The 23,600-nt window shown below is 38.4% G+C and overlaps 2 protein-coding genes across 7 annotated transcripts in view; both read right to left on the bottom strand.

Moving 5' to 3' along the window:
- Nucleotides 1-10,892, bottom strand: part of LOC137634271 (FHF complex subunit HOOK-interacting protein 1B) — a 58,466-nt gene extending 47,574 nt beyond the window's left edge. For 2 of the 6 annotated variants that reach the window (XM_068366563.1, XM_068366568.1), the window contains exons 1-2: nucleotides 9,932-10,247; nucleotides 6,420-6,594 (exon numbers count right to left, since the gene is read on the bottom strand). In XM_068366563.1, coding sequence (XP_068222664.1) covers nucleotides 6,420-6,594; nucleotides 9,932-9,939 — 183 coding nt within the window. In that variant the 5' untranslated portion in view covers nucleotides 9,940-10,247. The other 4 variants (XM_068366564.1, XM_068366566.1, XM_068366565.1 and 1 more) reach the window with 4 other exon arrangements.
- A 3,609-nt stretch (nucleotides 10,893-14,501) lies between these two features.
- LOC137634390 (uncharacterized) overlaps nucleotides 14,502-23,600 on the bottom strand; it is a 16,271-nt gene continuing 7,172 nt past the window's right edge. The window contains exons 2-3 of the mRNA XM_068366785.1: nucleotides 17,914-17,991; nucleotides 14,502-14,885 (exon numbers count right to left, since the gene is read on the bottom strand). Of these exons, the coding sequence (XP_068222886.1) occupies nucleotides 14,502-14,885; nucleotides 17,914-17,991 (462 nt within the window). The remainder of the gene's footprint in view (nucleotides 14,886-17,913; nucleotides 17,992-23,600) is intronic.

The following is a 23,600-nucleotide window of genomic DNA, read 5'->3' as shown; positions in this document are numbered from 1 at the left end:
GACCTTTTTAGATAGTACCTAAGAGCTCTAACTGGGCAAAGTACTCTCTCCAGTTCGTCACCCACCAAGTTGGACAGGCTTGGGATCTCGAACGACTTAGGCCAAGGACGTGAAGGAAGCTCGTTTTAGCAAAAAACCGAGCTGCAAGGAACATGTAGCCGTTTCAGATGTGAAAACTATGTTCCTGCTGAAGGCGTGGATCTCACTTACTCTTTTAGCTGTTGTCAAGCACACGAGGAAAAGAGTTTTTAATGTGAGGTCCTTAAAAGAGGCTGATTGGAGAGGTTCAAATCTTGATGACACAAGGAACCTTAGGACCATGTCTAGATTCCAGCCTGGAGTGGACAACCGACGTTCCTTTGAGGTCTTAAAAGACCTAAGGAGGTCCTGTAGATCTTTGTTGGTGGAAAGATCCAAGCCTCTGTGGCGGAAAACCGCTGCCAACATACTTCTGTAACCCTTAATCGTAGGAGCTGAAAGGGATCTTACGTTCCTTAGATGTAACAGGAAGTCAGCAATCTGGGTTACAGTGGTACTGGATGAGGAAACTGCATTGGCCTTGTACCAGCTTCGGAAGACTTCCCCTTTAGACTGATAGACTCTGAGAGTGGATGTCCTCCTTGCTCTGGCAATCGCTCTGGCTGCCTCCTTCGAAAAGCCCCTAGCTCTTGAGAGTCTTTCGAAAGTCTGAAGGCAGTCAGACGAAGAGCGTGGAGGTTTGGATGTACCTTCTTTACGTGAGGTAGACATAGAAGGTCCACTCCTAGAGGAAGAGTCCTGGGAATGTCGACCAGCCATTGCAGTACCTCTAAGAACCATTCTCTCGCGGGCCAGAGCGGAGCCAACCAACGTCAGCCGTGTCCCTTTGCGAGAGGCGAACTTCTGAAGTACCCTGTTGACAATCTTGAACGGCGGGAATGCATACAGGTCGAGATGGGACCAATCCAGCAGAAAAGCATCCACGTGAACTGCTGCTGGGTCTGGAATCGGAGAACAATACAACGGGAGCCTCTAGGTTATCGAGGTAGCGAACAGATCTATGGTTGGCTGACCCCACAGGGCCCAAAGTCTGCTGCAAACATTCTTGTGAAGGGTCCACTCTGTGGGGATGACCTGACCCTTCCGGCTAAGGCGATCTGCCATGACATTCATATCGCCCTGAATGAACCTCGTTACCAGCGTGAGCTTTCGATCTTTTAACCAGATGAGGAGGTCCCTTGCGATCTAGAACAACTTCCACGAATGAGTCCCTCCCTGCTTGGAGATGTAAGCCAAGGCTGTGGTGTTGTCAGAGTCCACCTCCACCACCTTGTTAAGCTGGAGGGACTTGAAGTTTATCAAGGCCAGATGAACCGCCAACAGCTCCTTGCAATAGATGTGAAGGGTCCTTAGCTCCTGATTCCATGTTCCCGAGCATTCCTGTCCGTCCAAAGTCGTACCCCAGCCCGTGTCTGATGCGTCAGAGAAGAGACGGCGGTCGGGTTTCTGAACAGCCAAAGGTAGACTTCCTTGAGAAGAAAGCTGTTCTTTCACCACGTGAGAGTAGACCTCCTCTCTTCGGAAACAGGAACTGAGATCGTCTCTAGCGTCATGTCCTTTATCCAGTGAGCCGCTAGATGATACTGAAGGGGGCGGAGGTGGGGTCTCCCTAACTCGATGAACAGGGCCAGCGATGAAAGTGTCCCTGTTAGACTCATCCACTACCTGACTGAGCATCGGTTCCTTCTCAGCATGCTCTGGATGCAATCTAGGGCTTAGTAGATCTTTGGGGCCGACGGAAAAGCCCGAAAAGCTCGACTCTGAAGATCCATACCCAGGTAGACAATGGTCTGGGATGGGACGAGCTGGGACTCCTCAAAATTGACCAGGAGGCCCAGTTCCTTGGTCAGATCCATAGTCCATCTGAGAATCTCCAGACAGCGACGACTTGTGGGAGCTCTTAAAAGCTAGTCGTCTGACGGAGCCGGACACAAGATCATGGTACTGCTGCACAGTCTGTGAACTGTCAACCATGGGGAAGCGAGGAAGTACAGTGACAACCCGAAGCTGTCTAGACTGTCTGGGTCGTACAGACAACTCCTTATCGGGTTGCTGAGGTTGCCGCACTGCGTCACAACAAGTCACTTCTGCTGGTTGTTGAACGTCTTCCCAGTGACACACTGACTCCGTAAACAAAAAAATCCTCTAACAAGGACTAAGCTTGGACTGCATGTCTTGCAACACAGCTCAAGGTCTATGGGAGCAGGTGTGGTAACAGACGGGGTTAGCGACTGAAGTGGAACCATTACCCTCCCTGGAAGCATGTTATGCTTAAATAAAAGTCCATAGGAGGCTAAGCAGCTAAAGGCTCCTCTCCAAATGACAGAGTCCTCAAGGGAATATCAGAAGGAGGGAGAATAGCACTTTCTCATCTACAGGAACCATATCCGAGAAAAGCTAAGTTCTCTCAGTGAGGGTTTCACTGGTGCAAAAGCAGCAGACTAGAAGGCAACGTTATGAAACTGCTTGACAGTCTAGTGAGTTGGCAACAACCAAAGATGTGTGACTGAGAAGCATGCGATAAGGTATGCAGAGCATGCTGAATGCGGAGCATGCTGTATGTAGAGCATGCTGTAAGGTAAGCAGAGCATGTTGCATGGCGTGCGGCTTATGCTGCATGGGATGAGGCTCATGCTGCATGGTATGAGGCTCATGCTGCATGGGATGAGGCTCAAGCTGCAAGGGAAGAGGCTTATGCCGCATGCGTTGAGGAGGATGCTGCATAGTATGAGGCTCCTGCCTCATGGGTTGAGGCGGCTGCCGCATAGCATGAGGCTCCTGCCTCATGGTTTGAGGATGCCGCCGCATAGCATGAGGCTCCTCATAGCATGAGACTCCTGCCTCATGGGTTGAGGAGGATGCCGCATAGCATGAGGCTCCTGCCTCATGGGTTGAGGAGGATGCCGCATAGCATGAGGCTGCCTCATGGGTAGAGGAGGATGTCGCATAGCATGAGGCTCCTGCCTCATGGGTTGAGGAGGATGCCGCATAGCATGAGGCTCCTGCCTCATGGTTTGAGGAGGATGCCGCATAGCATGAGGCTTCTGTGAGGTTCCTGCCTCAAGAGTTGCGTCTGCCTCAAGGGTTGAGGAGGTAGCTGCGCAGAGAGAAGCTCATGCTGTGAAGAATGCGGTTGCTGCATGCGTTGAGGCGGCTGCCTCATAGCATGAGGTTCCTCAAGAGTTGAGGCTCTTGCCTCAAGAGTTGAGGTTCTTGCCTCAAGAGTGGAGGTGGCTGCCGCAAGAGTTGAGGTTGCTGCCTCAAGGATGGTGGAGGTTGCCGCAACGCAAGAGGTTGCTGCATAGCGCTGGTATCTGGCAACTCCCAATGCGGCAGCTCACGCGTGGAGGTAGGTTGAGGAACCTCAACATCATACGTCTGGCAGGGTGGACTGCGCAGAGGTGGAGTTGAGGTTGCTGCCTCGAGGATGGTGGAGGTTGTCGCACCGCAAGAGGTTGTTGCCTCGAGGATGGAGGAGGTTGTCGCAACGCATGAGGCTCCTGCCTCAAGGGTAGAGGAGGTTGCTGCAAAGCAAAAGGCTCCTGCCTCAAGTGTTGAGGAGGTTGCCGCGTGGCAAGAGGCTCCTGCCTCAAGGAAAGTGGAGGTTGCTGCACAGCGCTGGTATCTGGCAACTCCCAATGCGGCAGCTCACGCATGGAGGTAGCTTGAGGAACCTCAACATCATACGTCTGGCAGGCTGGACTGCGCAGAGGTGGAGGAGCGCTCGCAGGAGGAGGTGTGTTAACCTTCTCTGCCTGAAACTCCTGCATCAACACCGCAAGCTGAGACTGCATTGTCTGCAGCATAGACCACTAGAGTTTAAGAAAGACAACAACAAACGGAGCTACTGTCCGTTGAGACTGAGGGTCTAAAACAGCTGGTGCGGCAACAGACGGAGTTACTGCCTGTTGCGATACCACCTTGCCTCTCTGGGAGGTGTGCAGTTGTCGTACTGCAGCAAGTCCGAACTGACCCAGTGCTAATGGCATCACCTAGGAGTTGGACTTGCGCGGAAGGGACCGACTTGCACTTAAAAGCTGCAAGATTTGGTCCATGGTTTCTTACGAGAAACCTCTTCCGCAGACGAGGAATAAATGGGCTCTCTCGTCTTTGTGTGGGTGGGGCGATCTCACGTCGGCAAACGTGTGTAGATACGCCCGAAACCACGGAGGGAAACGTCTGTTCGTCGATCAAGGCCTGCTGAACCCATAAGTCCTTCGACATTACTTCTCCCCTGGGCTTGGGAGCTTGTAAGAGGTCCCAGACTAGGCGAACAACTGACACGAACAGACGAACCCTCGAACGCAACACTGTAACACTTTGCGCTTATCACTTTATCACTTTTGATTTTCTGTTTGCACTTATTTCACTGAACTCGAAACTTTAAGTGGTTTGTACCTGAAACACGCAATTCTATCCTTCCTTAAAAGTTAGTAATTGCGAAAACAGAATTACAATGTAACAGAAAAAAATATAATGAAAGATAAATAATTCAGTGGCTGGAAAGAGACTAAACACTAGATCAAATAAACTACGTTTAAAATCTCTCACCGCATAAAGCTTGAGAACAAGAATAAAACTCTAGAAACGTTTACCTTCTTCCCCTAAAGAGACTAGGGAGAAGAGCAAAAACGATAACAACGTTACTCGCTTGAACGAAACGTTTATCCTCCTCTCTCTCCCTCCGTCTCTATCTCTCTCTCTCTCTCTCTCTCTTGACTTAGAACCTGAGAGAAGAGCCCAATTATATATATCGTTAAAACATATTATTGTTAAAAGGAAAAAAAAACTGAAAGATTTCCCAAATAAAAAGTTCCTTTATAGAATTAAAACCATTAAGCTAAGAAAGAATGAACAAAACGCTAGAATCGGTTTACTCTTACTGCAACGTGACACCGTGAATATTCTCTCTCTATCGTAACGATAGAGCGCAAGTTGAACGTTCTGAACGTCAACAACTGCAGAGACAAAACAAAACGTTAGTTCAACTTTGAAAACAGTACGAGACTATCAAAGAAATTCTTTCAAAAACATTAAAATAGCATAATATGTTAACAGGTAAAAACGAAATGACGGGCTCAAAGTTAATTAACTTCGGTTCCAAGAAAAGACCGCCTAATATTAGGAAAGGTCGAATATAAACAAATATAAAAATTAATTTTAATAAGTTTATAATAAAAGGAAGTTAATCAAAGAGGCCTATAAAAGGCGGAGAGATATAAAATAAATCTATAACTTTTGTTAAGCAAAATTAAGAAAGAGTCTATACTCTCTTCGACACCAACACTTCCGTCTAAGGGAAGGGTCGGCCATTTAAAAGTGAAAGAGAGTTCATACTCTCTTCGTCACCATAATTAATCAAATTAATTCCAAAAGCTAGCTAAGCTAATGATAAAACTTCCTGAATAGCGAAAGCTAAACTCTAGAGCAAATACATCACCAAATCGTGAGCAATAACTCCAGAATCAACAGCGTATCCATATAGGTCTAGCCGGAGGCACGACAGAGGAAAAATTGAGGTGGTGTTGACAAGAAGTACTGGAGTACCTGACCACAGATGGCGCTGTGGTGTTCACCCCCACCTGTATAGCGATCGCTGGCGTATCCCGACCGTAGATTTCTGTCGGCAACAGAGTTGACAGCTACATGATTATCGGGTAAGATTAATATTGAAAAAAATAATATATGGTAATATGATTATAGCAAAAAGAATCTATAAAAATTTAAAATTTCCTCAGATTATAAGTGCTGTACGGTACAGTATTATAAATCAATGCGATAAAATATTAGACTTATCTTCTCTTTCTTTACAGTGCAAAAGGACTTCATTTTATTCCACTAAACACAAACTTCACATACATATAAAATACTTCATCAGCATTGAAATGACTCTCCAGTTAAACCCACTAAATGTTAAAAGAACACACCGACTCTACCTAGCAAGTTCCACAAGGTAACTACCTACCCACCCTTCAAATAACCGTATCCAGATGATTTCATTCCACTAATATAAAATACTTCATCAGCAGTAAAATGACTCTCTGGTTATACCCACTAAATGTTAAAAGAACACACCGACTCTACCTAGCAAGTTCCGCAAGGTAACTACCTACCCAACCTTCAAATAACCATACCCAGATGATGTATAGTAATTCAACACTAATTCATAAAAGAAACAGAGTTACAAACTGGACAAACCTCAAGGGCTGTTATCTAAAACTGAGCTAGGTTTTTCTCTAATGCCTCAGTGTAAGTCCTAGCAATTACCTGCACAATACATTAATAAGATTAAGCCAAAGAAACAAAGATCTCAGCTCTCAAACTCTTTACAAAAAAAATTATAATTACCTAATACAGTATAATCTGTCACAGAGCCCTACCTGCCCTCTCAACCTGGTTCTTTCAATAATTTCACAAGTCTGCTGCCAGTGCTTGATAAAAGACTGAAACGCAGCAGCGGGGTCCACATCATGTAACGGAGAAGGAACGCGACGTCGACCTAGCGACGAGCGCAAGGGAGACGCTCGCAGCCAACTGGTCATCCCGCACTCATCACTGGGGGAAAAAAATTCATTCATTAATAAAATTACTACAAAATACAATGAGAATGATGGAGGATGTTGTTACCTAATAAGCATCATGTCAAAATTACCCTAAAAGACAAGTAAATAAGTTTTGCTATGCCCCTTACCACATAGCTTAGACTAAAGTAGGATACTAACAATTAAGGGGCTTTTACAAGGTCAAGTTAAGGAATGACGGCCTCCTGGTCTATGGTACCCGTAGTCAGATTAGATTCGAAAAGAGTGATAGAGATGTATCCCTGTGGTACATATTCTGTGCTTTTGAGCTGGATGTAAATGTGCCAAACATCGGGCTTTAGGAATATTTGCAAATAATTTGCCATGCATAACTCTTGTAAGCTCTTACCTGCTATTTAAAAAAAAAACTCAACTTTAACCTGGAAAACTTATTTGTACCTAAATTAAAGTTGTAATCTAAAAACTATCTCATTGTATCATAATACTACCACCCTAATGAGCTGCTTTCATGGGGTCCTAGAACTTATACCATTCTGATTTTATAATGTTTGTAAGCAGAGCGAGGACAGTAGCCCCTTCAACATCCAGATCTCTGCATTGATAATGTTTCTTTATCTAAGTAAAACTCCTTTGAATCTTAAATGTGATTCTTGATTGCAATTATACACTTATTCTTAACCTTCTAAGGATGTGACAAAGCACTTTAGCGTCATCCATTCATGAGTGCTATATAGAAAATTTATGCATCTTTCTATTAGAATTTTCATATTTTTTCTATCTTTATTTCTTTCTTAGTTATGCTACCATATGTCAACGTAAGTAGGTTGACACATGATGTCACTGCTCCCTGGCCAAAAACCATGAGCCTGACAATAATTTTGTCATGGCCATGTAAACATGTTAAAGGTTTTGTAATGGTAATTATTGAATAATTTACAACCCCTAACATCAGAAATGAATAAAAATTGATCATAATGAAAAATAGGAATAATTGCCAATTCAACTTGTGCTTTACTGCTTTTGTCTTATCTTCAGAATGGCATGAAGACTAGACACAAGTGATATTAATTGGGTATATGACAACACTCTCCTGGTCTCATGCAATAGCTGGTGAAGGGTAGCGTCCATGTGGCTGCGATGTTTCTCGTGCCAGCATGACCGAGCACATATGTACAACTGAAGCTGCATTTATGGATGCCTAGATAGAGGTCATCCAGTACAAGGTGTTTCCAGGATTGGCAAACTGAGAAAGTGTTATATTACAGTGGAATGACCACTATCAATGCAATGATCCCCTTTGCTAGTGCGTCCATCAGATAGACTACCACTGTACTTTTTCGACTGGTCTTGCAAGCCGGTTTAATACAGGACATATTTTTTCTGGGCCTCAAATCATAATTAGCCTAACACTGTCATTTTTAATTTTTTTTTTCTTCAATTGTGGGCATTTCAATATTGCATTTATGACTTCACTTAGACTGTTTTTTTAACTTTGGCCATAGTCCTCCCAACCTAAGGTAAATAAAAACACAGTAATCTAATTCAGGTCGTGGGTTTACATTAGGTCTGTATACATCCCCTTAATTTCCTTGCAACTAAAGTACAATGCCAAACAGAATGATCATCATCATCTCCTCCTACGCTTATTGATGCAAAGGGTCTCAGTTAGATTTCACCAGTCATCTCTATCTCTAACTTTTAATTCAACACTTCTCCATTCATCATCTCCTACTATGGGCTTCTTAGTCCTCAGCCATGTAGCCCTGGGTCTTTCAACTCTTCTAGTACCTTATGGAGGCCAGCTGAACGTCATGTGAAATAATCTTTGTTCGGAATGCGAAGAGCATGCCCAAACCATCTCCATCTACCACTCATCACCCCCCCCTCCCCCGCTAAGGGTTGTGACCTGGGAACTACTAGGTTAGGTTAGGTGGGTTTGTTAGGTTCTGTACCCTTTTACAAATATCAAAAGTTAAATAATCACATTTTGGCCTGTTTTCAGCCATTTACATAAACCATATATTTTTCCAACAGGTTATCTTGGGCTTATTTTACATTTCTCACCATTAATAATGCTGCAAATCACTCGTATATAACATTTCCCCACCCAAAAAATCCAGGTTTCCTACTGGGACCCCCCATACTTGTCTTCATATAAAGGTGTCCAAAAACTTATGAACGGGTGGTTTGCCCCAATAATCATGGTCAGAAATACATAAAACCCAAGATAGCGAGTAGGAAAAATATATGGTTCATGCATTTGGCTGGAAATTAAAGTACTGTATCATACTATATTTACTAATATCAGGTACAAATGAACTTCAGAAGTATCCTAAACACAAGCAAATAATATATCTGAAAAAGCATATTTTACCAAGGTTACACTAATGGTGCTAAGGTACATATCAACCCTCTATAAACAATAGTCTGCAGTTTAGGAGATAACAGAAATGAGCCTGAGAGTTTTACTAGTAGTTTGATTGGGTAGTACATAGGGTAGTTGGGTCACCAAATTTTAGTCCGCCAATATACTTGACCAGTAAATAAGTGAACGACTAGTGTTAGCGCATTGACCAAGATATACACAATTACATTAAGTATATATCTGCAACAAAAATAAGTGTCATTTTCGAAAAAAACAGGCGTTTTTACGGCGAAAGGTTCCCCAGACGGTAAGTACAGCAATACCAATTGATGATAAAGTTAAAAGTTGTCTGATTTCAGTTCCAGTTTCATCAGAATAGATGCTCACCAGAACGTCAGCCAGTGTGACGGTCTGAACGATCCTCAGGTCTCAGAATTCTCTTTAACATTGTATAATGGTTATTTTCCGCCATTAGCTCGCTTCGCTCGCATGAAAATAAAACATCAAGCTCGTATGTACTGGCAAGCAGTAAAGTTGAGCTGCGCACGCTAACATAACAGGAAAATAAAATATCAACCTCGTATGCACTGGCAAACGATAATGTTCGCGCATGCGTAGATTATCAAAGAGAATTCTGAGACCGTGGGATCGTTCAGACCGTCACACCGGGAAAGCCCAACCCCCCACTGTGTTGCCCAACCACAGCAGTGGCCTCCCCAGTAAACAGCTTAAACTCACGGTCCTGGGCGGGTATCGATCTACTGCCATGCGAATGCTAGGGGAACGCGTTACCACTGTACTAGCCTTCAATCTTCCGAGATCCTTAGTAAACAGACATGAAAGTCTGTTACAGTATGAAAAGAGCTTGAGAGAGATGAAGGACCGGTTAGTAAAACTACTACATTCGTTTCTTGAACTTAGGATCCTTCGGTTTGTACTATAGAATAACGAAATACCGAAAATACAGCACAGGGTTTCCTCTTACCTTATCATTGTAAGGTAGGTCGTAGAACCTAACGTGGATCAGTTTCATTAAATCACTGGAAACAGTCATTTTCCCACCAGCTTAAAAAAAAAAAAAAAATAGCACAATTACACTACATGTGAAGCCCCCTTAAGGTATGCCAAGTTAGGTTAACATCTCGACTGGCCTGATTTATCTAGCTATCGCCTACCGTAGGCCACAATAAGCATCACAAAAATGACTACGCTGTAACTCAGCTCTCTAATTCACACATTTTCCGTATTTTAAAGCAACTAATAAATTCCTGGTGGCTTATTTGTACCAAAAACCAAAGGCATAGTGGGCATACTACCGAGTATATAATAAAGTGATATCGCAGCTGACAGCTCTGATATCGGTCACAACACAAACAAGTTAGCTTAAACTGGGACAATGGTTCTTTCTCGAATTTCACGTGAAAGTTATTTCATGTACAAATTTGTCATAAAGAAACAGTGTATCTGATTTTAAATGCAATGATATATTCTTATTTCCAAATTGTTCATATTTAATTACCATAAACCTTGGAAATGTCAAATATTTGTGACATGACGTCAAATGTCAAGGAGTCAGCTGATTTCCGCATTTTTTTTTATTTGTTTTCTAAACAGGAAAGAAATATCGAATTGTTTAAAAGTGTGATATTTAGTCCTCAGATAAAGTTGTCACTCTGTAGCTGGTGATTGAATATATCACTACGTTGAACAAAATCATTTTTGTCGTCGTCGCAACACTTCCATACGGCGTTCGAATTACTATCAAAGTATGGCAAAATACCCAATACGTAAGAGGGCTCTTCTACACACCTTTAATTCCTAAGAGTAGAAGGAATGAAATGAAGAATTATTAGTTTATGTTGATCAATAAAGAGTAAAGTGCTCGTATGTTCACACTAGGACAAGATGGGGCGTTTAGTTTGGGTACAGTATTGCCTCCGAGCAACGTTAACTGATAACAGAGATTAGATTATCATTATCAAACATTTGATTTATGAACACGTAGAGGATCGTATTGTTGGTTTGAGAATAAAGACTGTGTTGTTATATGGAGATTAAGTAATAAAAGATAGGTGTATATATTTTTTTTATAGAAGGTAAGTAATAAAGTGAGGGAATAAAATTACTACAATATTTAATGCGTTACAAGTTGTCTTGCGTCTTGCGAGACTAAGCAATAATTTTGAAAAATAAAGTGTTATGAATTATCTAACGTTTATTATTTTGATAAATTCAATTTATGATGGCCATTCTACGAGCACAATTTATGAATTATACCAACACGCATGCTCTCTCTCTCTCTCTCTCTCTCTCTCTCTCTCTCTCTCTCTCTCTCTCTCTCCCTCTCTCTCTCTCTCTCTCTCTCTCTCTCTCTCTCTCTCTCTCTCTCTCTCACACACACACACACACACACACACACACATATATATATATATATATATATATATATATATATATATATATATATATATATATATACACAAACACACACACACATATATATATATATATATATATATATATATATATATATATATATATATATATATATATATATATATATATATATATATATATGTGTGTGTGTGTGTGTGTGTGTGTGTGTGTGTGTGTGTGTGTGTGTGTTTTGGGTTAAAATAGTAAAATTGTCAATATTTCCAGTGGATTCTTTCCTATTTACTCTCATTATTTCTCTTTCTTGAATTTTCACACTACAATAATTCTCCATGGCTTATCCATATCATATCTAAGTCTTTATAACAGAAATTACCATGGTCAAATTACTCACCCGTCTCCCACAGTGAATAATGCAATATACAGATAAAATTTACGAGACTTTTTTTTTCTTATTAATGTCAAAGGTAGAGAGCATATAATAATAATAATAATAATAATAAGAAGAAGAAGAAGAAGAAGAAGAAGAAGAAGAAGAAGAAGAAGAAGAAGAAGAAGAAGAAGAAGAAGAAGAAGAAGATAGGGAAGTGGGGAATATGGGGAAAGGAAGAGTACCCCTGGATACAATCCACTTTATAGCTCAAAGGCAGGTACTCGGGATGGGAAAGATTAAGAAAATGGGGAGAAAGAGAAGTACAGGAAAAGAATAAAAGAGAGGGGCAGACCCTCTTGCGATATTAGGGCATTGGTATTATTATTTTGTAGAGAGCATATTTCATTAACTTGGAGCCTTATAGAAAAAAAAAAGTGTAGCATACAACTTACGCTAAGTGATATGTATGAAATTTAGTTGAAGATTAAGAAAAAGATTTGTGTACAGAAGTTTATTCAGATAAATATAAATTTTTGTACTTATTAAATTAATCATATTTTCATTTTCGACGAATGAGAAATATTCCAGAAAAATATAGTTGTTTTATCTCAAATGTAACTCGAGGACATATCATTGTTGACTCCATGTACAACTAGAGGAGCACTCAGTGGAGTATAGACCTCCACCGCGTCAGCTTATTTCTCGACCTTTTGCTCTACTTTGACCTTTGACCTTGACATGTACTAATTGGCGTGGATTTTCATACACTCAAATATGAACCAAGTTTAAAGTCTCTGGGATAACAATGTCCAAACTTATGAATGATTACGTGAATTGGACATTTTGCTTGATCGTAACCTTGACCTTCCAAAATGTAATCCTTTCCAGCTTTTTATATAAAATAATCCTTGCAAGTTTCATTATTCTACGATTAAAATTGTGGATAGGAAGCTGTAATTCACAAACAAGCACACACAAACACAAACAGGGGCGAAAACTTAACCTTATTCCAACCTCGTTGACGTAGGTAATAACAGCAGCAGCAACAACAACAACAACAACAACAACATTCCAAATGTCACGCGAAGTTTAGCAATGAGGGTTTATCAAAATCCTAATCTTGTTTGATAAGAACATGATACATCTAAGAACAAACAAATGCTGTTGTATATTTTTCTACATATCACATTTAGATATACAAATGATTGATAAGATTGGACATTTATGCATCATTAAGAATTTGGTGTTAAGTTTCGATGGTCTTTGAATGTTTACTTGTTACATCATACCTTTCTGAAGATATTGACTTTCCAAAAACACGCAAGTACGAAAACTATGCATATAAGGTAACCATGAATTAAATCAATATGAATATCATCTCAACTGCGAAATTTACCTTGGCACCTGCTCGCTATTTCGGTGTAGTTATCCTCCCACTGTGAATGGTATGTCGCTATAGTGCGTTCTCTGTTTATCTTGAAATCTCCCTCAAGGTTTATAAGACTAGTGTTATGCGCACGGGAATCCTCCAGCCGTTGTAACTTTCTTTTCTTTTGGCATAAAAGGACCTTGGCCATTTTTTATTCTGCGATCTTAAGATAACAATTCTTTACTCTCTAGAAGGCCAAGCAGGTCATTGTGGTATTATTTTTCTGAAGAATTATTTAGTATGATATTATCATATAATTAATGTCTTAAATGTTTTCAATGTATAAAAAAGGATGTTTACGCGCGTATAGGCCGACACTTCAGACACTTATCTATATAAGCTTATGCGTTAATTTAAGCATAAAAATGCATTTTTGTACTCATAATAATCATCTCGAAGCTAGGATTCTACTTAACTCTACTTGCTATCATCATCCACCAACATGATATTTGTTCAAATTCTTAGATTTAATCTGTAACATCTTTCTTTCACCAGACTCACACCCCGTGAAATCATTCGTTGGATACTCACTAACCCTAACATGCCCTCTCCCTTAGAACGAAAATAGAGCTCTCTCTCTCTCTCTCTCTCTCTCTCTCTCTCTCTCTCTCTCTCTCTCTCTCTCTCTCTCTCTCTCTCTCTCAACTGCAGTATATGTCCTTGTGTTTTGGGTATTACCTTGCGAAGGTGTACAATCTCTGAGCAGCTTACTTTGTAGATCGTTAATGCAACCGTTCATCAAAATTATGTTGTACTATTTTGTCCACCATTATCCCTATATCCATTCCACACACTACAAGCAATACAGTGACGTAAATTCGCCTTCGAAAATCGACAATGTAGAATCGTATCATAGAAAAATTAATAGAAAGGGACATGGAACTAACAATTTGAATAAGAACACATTTCCAATTCAATTTTTACCAATAAAGCCGTCATTCTGGACGAGAATGTCAGTTAATTCTATGGCTTCCTCGGCTGACTTATGACTAAGCTTAACATCCTTTTATATATTATGTTGTTATTTTGAAGGGCACAAAGACAGAAGCCTTTCTTTACATGAGCTTATGAAGGAAATAAATGGCACATGATAGTTTCTTGAAATATATAATTTTTCCTTAGGGGACGAAGGCACTACACTAAGCAAATGCAACCAGTAAGTGACTACGGCATTCAGAGTTAAGAATAATTCGGGGCTAAAGACACCCCTTGAGAAAAACCGTTACGGATCGACCATTGACTTTAGTAGAGTTAGTGAATGACTATCATCATCAGCCGTTGCTACTCCACTGCAGGGCGAAAGCTTCAGACACGCGTCTGTTAATGGTCTTTCTAGGAACGTCTATACCTGAAAATTACTTAGCTCGTCAATCCATCGTCTTCTGTTCTTTCCCCTGCTTCTATAGCAATATCTAGGGTCCCATATTCTGTTATTCTTAATGTCCATTTATTATCTGTCAGTCTCATAAATGCCCTGTCCATATCCATTTCTTTTTCATCTACTTTAGTTTCCTCTCGTATCCATGTTGCACTTTTTCTGTCTCTTAGTGTTATTATCATCATTATTATTTCCATAGCCCTGAGTTGTATAACTAGCTTATGTTCCAAGGCTTTAGTAAGGTTAAAAGTTTCTGATGCATAAGTTAATACTAGTAAGACCATCCGATTAAATGCTTTCCTTTTTAGAGAAAGTGATATGGCGAAGATATATTTTCTTGTACCAAGCAACAGTTGTTGAATAACCTAATTTCATAACAATTGATTCATTGTTATTAAAATCATTACCCCCACTTTGTTATTACCGAATTTGTGATGCTGGAACATGATGTTTCAGTTTAACAGTATTTAACTTTAATGGCAAAGATACTCATTGATATGTCCCGATATAGCATCATGACGAATAAATTTATCTGGCAAAGTACACACAAAATTAGATCATTTTATCTTTTGTAAATATTTTAGAAATGTATGATTTCCCTTAAGACTGTATGAAAATGTAATTTCATTAAGAAATTAGAAGAGTATTTGATTTCATTAATTTAATTGTTTACAACATACTGGTAAAATAGATGCCAAAGCAGTAATCACTAAATAGTTACATGAAAATCAAATGAAATTATATGCAATTGCGTCACCAAAGTAATTGGGATCTTGGCTTTGAGTGAATCGCGTCATTGATAACTCCCAAGAACAGACGCACCCTGTAAATACAATAATATAATACAGACGCACCCAAATGCCACCGCACAAGAGTCGAAAATCATGCCATTCCACCTATACTTATTAGTCGATCAGACAAACGCATGAGTTGAATGTTGACAATCCCTCAATGCTTTCATCTCTCTCTCTCTCTCTCTCTCTCTCTCTCTCTCTCTCTCTCTCTCTCTCTCTCTCTCTCTCTCTCTCTCTCTCTCTCCGCTATCAACTGTAACGCCAGGGAACAAGAGACGTAGTATGGGCATTATGAGTCAGGCAGAATGTAATGACAGCGAATAATATCAGCTCTATTTGAGATACAGTACGTCTCTCTCTCTCTCTCTCTCTCTCTCTCTCTCTCTCTCTCTCTCTCTCTCTCTCTCTCTCTCTCTCTCTCTCATCCTTGAAGAAATTAGTGTACTTCTACTTACGTACTTAGGTCAGTCAAAAGAGAGAGAGAGAGAGAGAGAGAGAGAGAGAGAGAGAGAGAGAGAGAGAGAGAGAGAGAGAGAGAGAGAACAAAACGTGATTAGTGCTTCATACAAATGAATCCACCATATCATTATGGAAACTTAGGAGACTCAACGAGAGTCAGTACAATGCAACGATGAAAATAATCATTAGGATTCTCTCTCTCTCTCTCTCTCTCTCTCTCTCTCTCTCTCTCTCTCTCTCCTCTCTCTCTCTCTCTCTCTCTCTCTCATGAAGGTGACGATAATAGGGAGTTTGGTGTCTGCACAATGTCCATGATATAAACTAAGTATTCATATTGATACAATACATTATTTACTCATTTAACTGCATGAAATTTCACACAAACAATAGGGGAAAGGTTTGTTTTTTATTAGGTATATGATAAAATCCCTCATAATAGCCCACTCAAAGAGTTTTATACATTATATTTGTTGCTGACGAGATACAGTAGATTTTATTATATAGAAATTGAAAAGAAAAATAATCTGGCATTTATCGAATAAAAAAAAAGGCCATCAGTAAGATTATCTCAGAATTAATCTATAAACTCGAAGTCTGGGGTTAAAAATAACTACAAGAACAGCCTCCATGGACATGCTTATAACATTTTAATTTACAGACATACGTCATAAAATATCATTACTCTGGCGAAATTACTTACTCAATTACTTACTTAATCCTCTGGCATCCACGTGATGCACAGGGCCTCTATGAATGCACACCATGTCTCGTTCCTGAGACATATCTCTGAGCTCAACCCAATTCTCAGATTCTCAAATTATACTAAAATATTCTAAATGTGTGCCTATATTTTTTACATGGTCAATAGAACTGAATAAGAACAGCAAAAAAGACAACCACGCCATTTACAATGGTAATGTTAAAACCACGGTGATGATGATAATTAACCGAAGTGTTTACACATTCTCTTCACAGAACCGTTATGATAAGGACACTGGCCAGTTATCTCCCCCCCGTCCCAAGGATGATAGAATCCATACCCGCCGAATAATCTAGATTCCTTGATTTTTGTCACTTCACAAAGATTTCTACAGGATGAAGACTTTCACGATTAATAGGTATACTTTATAACTACAACTACAGAAAATGACAAAAGGTAGGCCTAATCCATCGGGTGCAACACGTAAAGAGGTAAAGTAAAAAGCTGAAATGTCTCCTTTCTCCTTAACGTCATCCTTCATTCAGAATTAAAGCAATATTTACCACTTGAGCCCATCCCTCAATTCTTTAGGTGGGTCTACGACTTTGTTTTTTTTTATGTTTTCCTGTTCATTAGTGAACTCAAATTTAGCCCATGGAAGAACGTACTTAGATGAAATGCGATAAAAAAAAATCATATTCAATCATGCTGTCGCTTTGAGAGAACAATGTGGCTTCTTTCCTGATATAAACCTTTGATTTGGTATTATTGTAGAGTATTACAGGGCAATGTAACCTAGGAAAAAAAAAAAACTACTTATTCTCATAGAAAAAAATTACGCTCTCTTCGAAAATGACACTCATTCCCGTCGCAAATTAATAGTTTCAGAAATATATACATATCTATATCCTACGATAATGGGGGACCCCCAGTGGGAACTCGGGTTTTTGGGTGGGGAAAACATAATCAATACAACTTTACATTTGGTATTATATGTAATAGTTTTGCTTTTATTGACTTTTCCATTCAAATGATTCGGAGATGAATTATCAGCTGTCATCCCTGGTCATAGGACGAGGATGGCACTGCTATAAAATGCAACAAAATCCTTTTAGTACGAAAAGTAGGATGCACGTGATTATTAATGATCAATACAACCATCTCGGTAAAGATTGTAAATAAAAAAAGAACGTTGCTTACTTTCCCCGGAAGTCTAGCCTAACCTTGAGTAACCTAACTTTGGCAAATATACAAAATTAGCTGCTTGCTCAATTTTATTACACTTACCACGTGTCATGGTTTTTTATGTATTTAACTGCAGTTATAAATAGTTACGAATTCAATTTTATGATAGCATACATAACATTTATATATAATTAGATGCATTTATCAACTTGTTTTGTAGGCTACAGATAAAAAGAAATCAACATACTCTCTTACCTCAATTTTTACACTATAATGATTGTCTTTTTTCCTCTTCTTTATGGTTAAAGAAGAGGATAATAGGGGGTTTGGTGTCTGCACAATGTCCATGATGTAAATTAAGTATTAATATTGATACAATACATTATTCATTCATTTAACTGCATGAAATCTCACACTAACAATAGGGAACAAATTTGTATTATAAGGTATATGATAAAATCCCTTTCGCTCCCTCTTAGTGTATTAGAGTAGAAAAAATAATGATTAGTTGACGTTCAAGTTTGTAACCCTTATCAAGATGTTATTTCAAACAATAGACGACGCGAAGCGCAAAACAAAAACTCAACATTTATATTAGATCCACATGTTCTCCCAGCAGATAACTAAAGGTTCGTTAAATGCAGTATAAAAAATAATTCTAATCTAAACTGATAACAGACTGAAATACATCTAACGGAAAATCCCGAAATCTTTACATTCAAATAATGTAAAACTGAATATTAATCCGCGAAGTAAGTACGCTTAAAGAAAAAATCTGCATTCGTAAGCCAGGTGCTGATATAATACCCAGGAATGGCCATCATGACAACAACGTAGTTTGATACCAATTGCCTTAAACATCTTAACGAACAGGCCCTTCTCAGTTTTGACTCACGTTTTCTGTTGCATTCATATATGGGATCTTAGTTAGATGTACCTCCAGATGCATTTGCAATGTTGATGAGTTCCCAAGCGATTATGAATCAGTATTCGACTGTCTCTGTAATTCTTCCATATAACTCAATGGCTTGGTTTGTTTAAAAATCTGTCGCCTTTTGTTTGGGTTTGCAAGAGCTTAGTTTAGACTAACTGTAATACAAGTTTGATTTAGCGCACCCTCGGCTCTTACCCGCTTCAGTGCGTGTCAGTTTGTTTATTTATTTGGTTCAAACACATTCAAGCAACGTCTACAGACTATGAAGCATGTCATACTGTCTAATATTGTTTGGGAAATAAATGCTAAATTGTACGTTTAATTACAGTGATTTTATATGTTTCTTTATAGTGCTTAAGATTTAAAACCTCTCAAACAGTATCCCTCAAAACATGGTCTGTTTATTTTCATGTTATTCAAATAGGCCTATATAGTTAACCGAAAAAAAGGTAAGATGAGCCTCATTGTTGCAATGCCTGTTTTTTATAACGAAATAAGAGCAAGGTCAAACTAATATTACAACAAAGACCATATATCAAGTTACGGGAATCTCGTCCCATCTTCCCTATGTGAAACTCGTCATGTTTTGAAAACATTTTCTTATTTTCATGTATTAGATTTTTTTTCGCTTATTGGTTTATTCCAAAATAGACGGAATTTTAAGTTTGATTTCTGCTAGTTCCTTGGAGATTAAATATAAGGAAGATGAGAATTTAAAACTACGTTTATGGCAACATCAAATCGTGCCACTTTAATTAAATTATTTTCATGATAAAATATAAGTTTAACGTGACCATTCCAATCTACGTTGTGTATTATAGAAACACACAAACACACACACACACACACACACACACACACATATATATATATATATATATATATATATATATATATATATATATATATGTGTGTGTGTGTGTGTGTGTGTGTGTGTGTGTGTCAAGAGAATGTAATCTAATGCCTGTAATAACTGTTTGTGCGAGGTTAGTTACGTCTAATGGCAGCCTGATATAATAACACTATAGATTAGATCACACAGTGTGAAATTTTATGGTTTTCTAGCATATATTATATTCCATTTCCATTTCCTTTTCTTACAAAGACGTTCACACATTGCTATAATATCTGAAAAAATCTTAGAAACTATTTATTCTAACCAGGGAAAAAAAAAACGAATTTGCGGAATTTTCTCGCTTGAAAAGATCATCACAATAACAGTACTTCATGTACACTAGACCGTGTTCGTGAGTTAGTTCGACGACCCGATCTTATACTGCACCACTTAACCGAATAATTCATCTTCACAACAATAAATTTCTTCTCCCGAAACATAGATCAAACTAATGGCAGTGAATCTAAATTGTGGAATGACGGAATAAAATTCGCAATTTAAGGAAAAGAATAATTGATATATCAAAATTGAACTAAAAAGAAGAGGAAATTTCTTCTCTGAATCATATCATTACGACCGAAAAAGGGAAATTCAAATATTAGAAGAAAGAATTGGATAATTAAATCATGCATATAAAGCAAGAAAACAGAAAAAGAAACAGAATCATTTTCTGAAAGAAAAAGAAGAGGAAATTTTTTCTCTGAATCGAATAATACGGAGAAAGAAAGGGAAGTTTAAATTGTGGAAGAACATATTGGAGAACAAGAAGTCAAAAAGGGCTTAACCGGACAATGTTGATTTGTTGAAAGAAATAGAAGGAAAATTTTCTTTTATGAATCGAATAACTCGTGAAAAGGAACCCAGAGAGGAGCTCGATCACAGCAGCAACAAGTAGCACTAATACCAGCAGCAGCAACAGTAGCGAGGATCAGCATCAACAGCAAGCTGAAACAGTAATAAGCAGCAGCAACAAGTGGCAGTAACAGCAAAGAAGCATCAATAACAGAGGCAGCATCCCAGCAGCAATAAGAATCAGTTCATGTAGCAGCAGCAGTCAAGAGTAGTAACTGCAGTAACAGCAGTAGCAGTTGCAACATTGACAGTAGCAGTAGCAACTGCAGCAGCAGCAATATAGTAGCCTCGGAAGCAAGCTTTGAATAACTGCCCTGCTTGAAGGATACTTGGCTTAACTTCTCTGGTTGAAGGATGCATGGCTTAATCGCCCAGCTTGAAGGATGCTTGGATTATCCCTGAAGACTGGCTCTGCAGAAGGAAGAAGCTTAGCTATTTCTAGTATGCTATGTACCTTGACGCAGGGGTACGAGGTCTTTGGTCAAGTGTACAAATGGTCAAATGTTTATAGGTAGTACGTTGGCCATAGGGCACCAGCCACACATTGAGATACTACCGTTAGAGAATTGTGGGGTCTTTTGACTGGCCAGACAGTACTACATTGGATCCCATTCTCTCCCGTGTTACGGTTATTTTTTTCCTTTGCCTACACATACACCAAATAGCCTGGCCTATTCTTTCCACATTCTCCTCGTCCTCATACACCTGACACAACTGAGATTACCAAACAATTTTTCGCTCAAGGGGTTAACTACTGCACTGTAATTTTTCTGTGGCTACTTTCCTCTTGGTAAGGGTAAAAGAGACTCTTTAGCTATGGTAAGCTGCTCTCCTACAAAAAAAGACACTCCAAAATCAAGCCATTGTTCTCTAGTCTTGGGTAGTGCCATAGCCACAGTACCATGGTCTTCCATTGTATTGGGTTAGATTACTCTTCCTTGAGGGTACACTCAGGCACATTATCCTATCTTATTTCTCTTCCTCTTGATTTTTATAGTTTTTATATTTTATACAGTATATGCAAGATATATTTTAATGTTGCTACTGTTCTTAAAATATTTCTTTTTAATTGTTCATTACATCTCTTGCAGTTTGTCTATTTCCTTGTTTCCTCTCCTCACTGGGCTATTTTTTTCCCTTTTGGAGCCCTTTGGTTAATAGCATCTTGCTTTTCTAACTAGGGTTGTACTTTAGCTAGTAATAATAATAATATTTTTCCAGACACTAACATTCGGGGAGTTCTGATGTAATAATCTAGAAGACCGACTATGCAGAGGAAAAAGTTTGGCTTCTTCTGGTATGCAGTCTCCTCCTTCTAAGGTGGCCCAAGAAACTTTAGGTGGGATAAGAAGCCACGTCTTTTTGAGGGAGGTATTTCTGGAGAGGTGAGCAGCAGCAGCAGCATGAACAATATAGCTGTCTACTGCTGCTGATACTACTGCCACCCGTTGAAATATTACCGCTAGAGAGTTATTGGTTCCTTTGACTGGCCAGGCAGTATTACATTAGGTCCTTCTCTCTGGTTACGGTTCATTTTCCCTTTACTTACACATACAGGTAATAGATATTTTACGGCTATTCTTAGGTGTCTTTGATGTTAGGTCTTAATTCTGAAAAAGTCTTATTGATTTTAAGGTATTTTTTTTTCCAGATTCTCTGAAAGTTACATAATTATCTTTTATTTTTTCCTTTTAACAACGGCTATTACCTCTACTCTATTCTCATCACCCTATCACTATAACAACCAAGCATTCTCTCTCTCTCTCTCTCTCTCTCTCTCTCTCTCTCTCTCTCTCTCTCTCTCTCTCTCTCTCTCTCTCTCTAACACACACACACACACACACACACACACACACACATATATATATATATATATATATATATATATATATATATATATATATATATATATATAGATAGATAGATATATATATATATAGATATATAGATATATATATAGATATATATATATATATATATATATATATATATATATATATATATATATATATATATATATATATATAATGAGTAGATAATTAACCATAACAATCATATGTTCACACACTACTTTCATAGGTCGAGTAAATAGGCTTACTGGTAAGGATTAAATATTTCCACTGGCCGGCTACACTTACGTAGTAAACACAAGTATAAGGCCTAGGCCAAGGTCAGATATGTAATCATCGATTTCCATTCTTCCACATCCATATTAGCGTCAATTTACTCTCGACTTTCTTCTCTTGTAAAGCCTCTCAAACTATAACTGGTCTATGTAACATTGAGATGATTATAAATAAGTTTCAGTTTCAATTAGTAAGTTTTTTATTAGTATACTCTCTCTCTCTCTCTCTCTCTCTCTCTCTCTCTCTCTCTCTCTCTCTCTCTCTCTCTCTCTCTCTCTCTCTCTCTCTCTCTCATATATATATATATATATATATATATATATATATATATATATATATATATATATATGTATATATATATATATATATATATGTATATACAGTATATATATATATATATATATATATATATATATATATATATATATATATATATATGTATATGTGTGTGTATGTATATATATATGTATGTACGTATGTATATATATACATATATATATATGTATATATATATATATATAAAATTTATATATACATATATACATATATGTATGTATATGTATATATATAGTGTGTGTGTGTGTGTAGGCTACAGTATGTATATAACGTCCACATCACAGATCTATGGCCGAGAGGAAATTATCATGGTACGCCTTTGACTATGAGATAAAAGTGCTTATCATCAGTCACTGGATATTACTCACCCTGCGCAAATGAGTCAGGAACATCGAGACTTGAAATTATCTTGTTTGAATAAATATATTCATATGAAAGTTCTCTCCATTCGTAGGAATCCTTCAAAAATTTTGCTGATGATTTTATTCTAAATTATACACACAACCAGGTGGTTAAAACGCTATTGTTATTAGTGAGTGGCTTCAATTTTGATTCCTAAACAAGTTTAAATGCTTTATATATGTTTGGTATGTTTCCATAGTCCCTCAGATGACTTATTATTTGTATTATGTGCTCAGTAGTCAACAAAATGTAGAATACCAACAAAATATGCAAATTCCTATCAAGGAGAAACATACCACGGTCTATGTATATTCTAGACCGTGAAATATACAGTACTGTTAAAGTGGATTTGCATAAAAGTTACAACGTACATTTTACCATAGCATGAAGTTATTTC

This window comes from Palaemon carinicauda, chromosome 44, assembly GCF_036898095.1.
Source record: "Palaemon carinicauda isolate YSFRI2023 chromosome 44, ASM3689809v2, whole genome shotgun sequence".
Lineage (NCBI taxonomy): Eukaryota > Metazoa > Arthropoda > Malacostraca > Decapoda > Palaemonidae > Palaemon > Palaemon carinicauda.
This window is presented reverse-complemented; position numbering and strand designations above follow the sequence as displayed.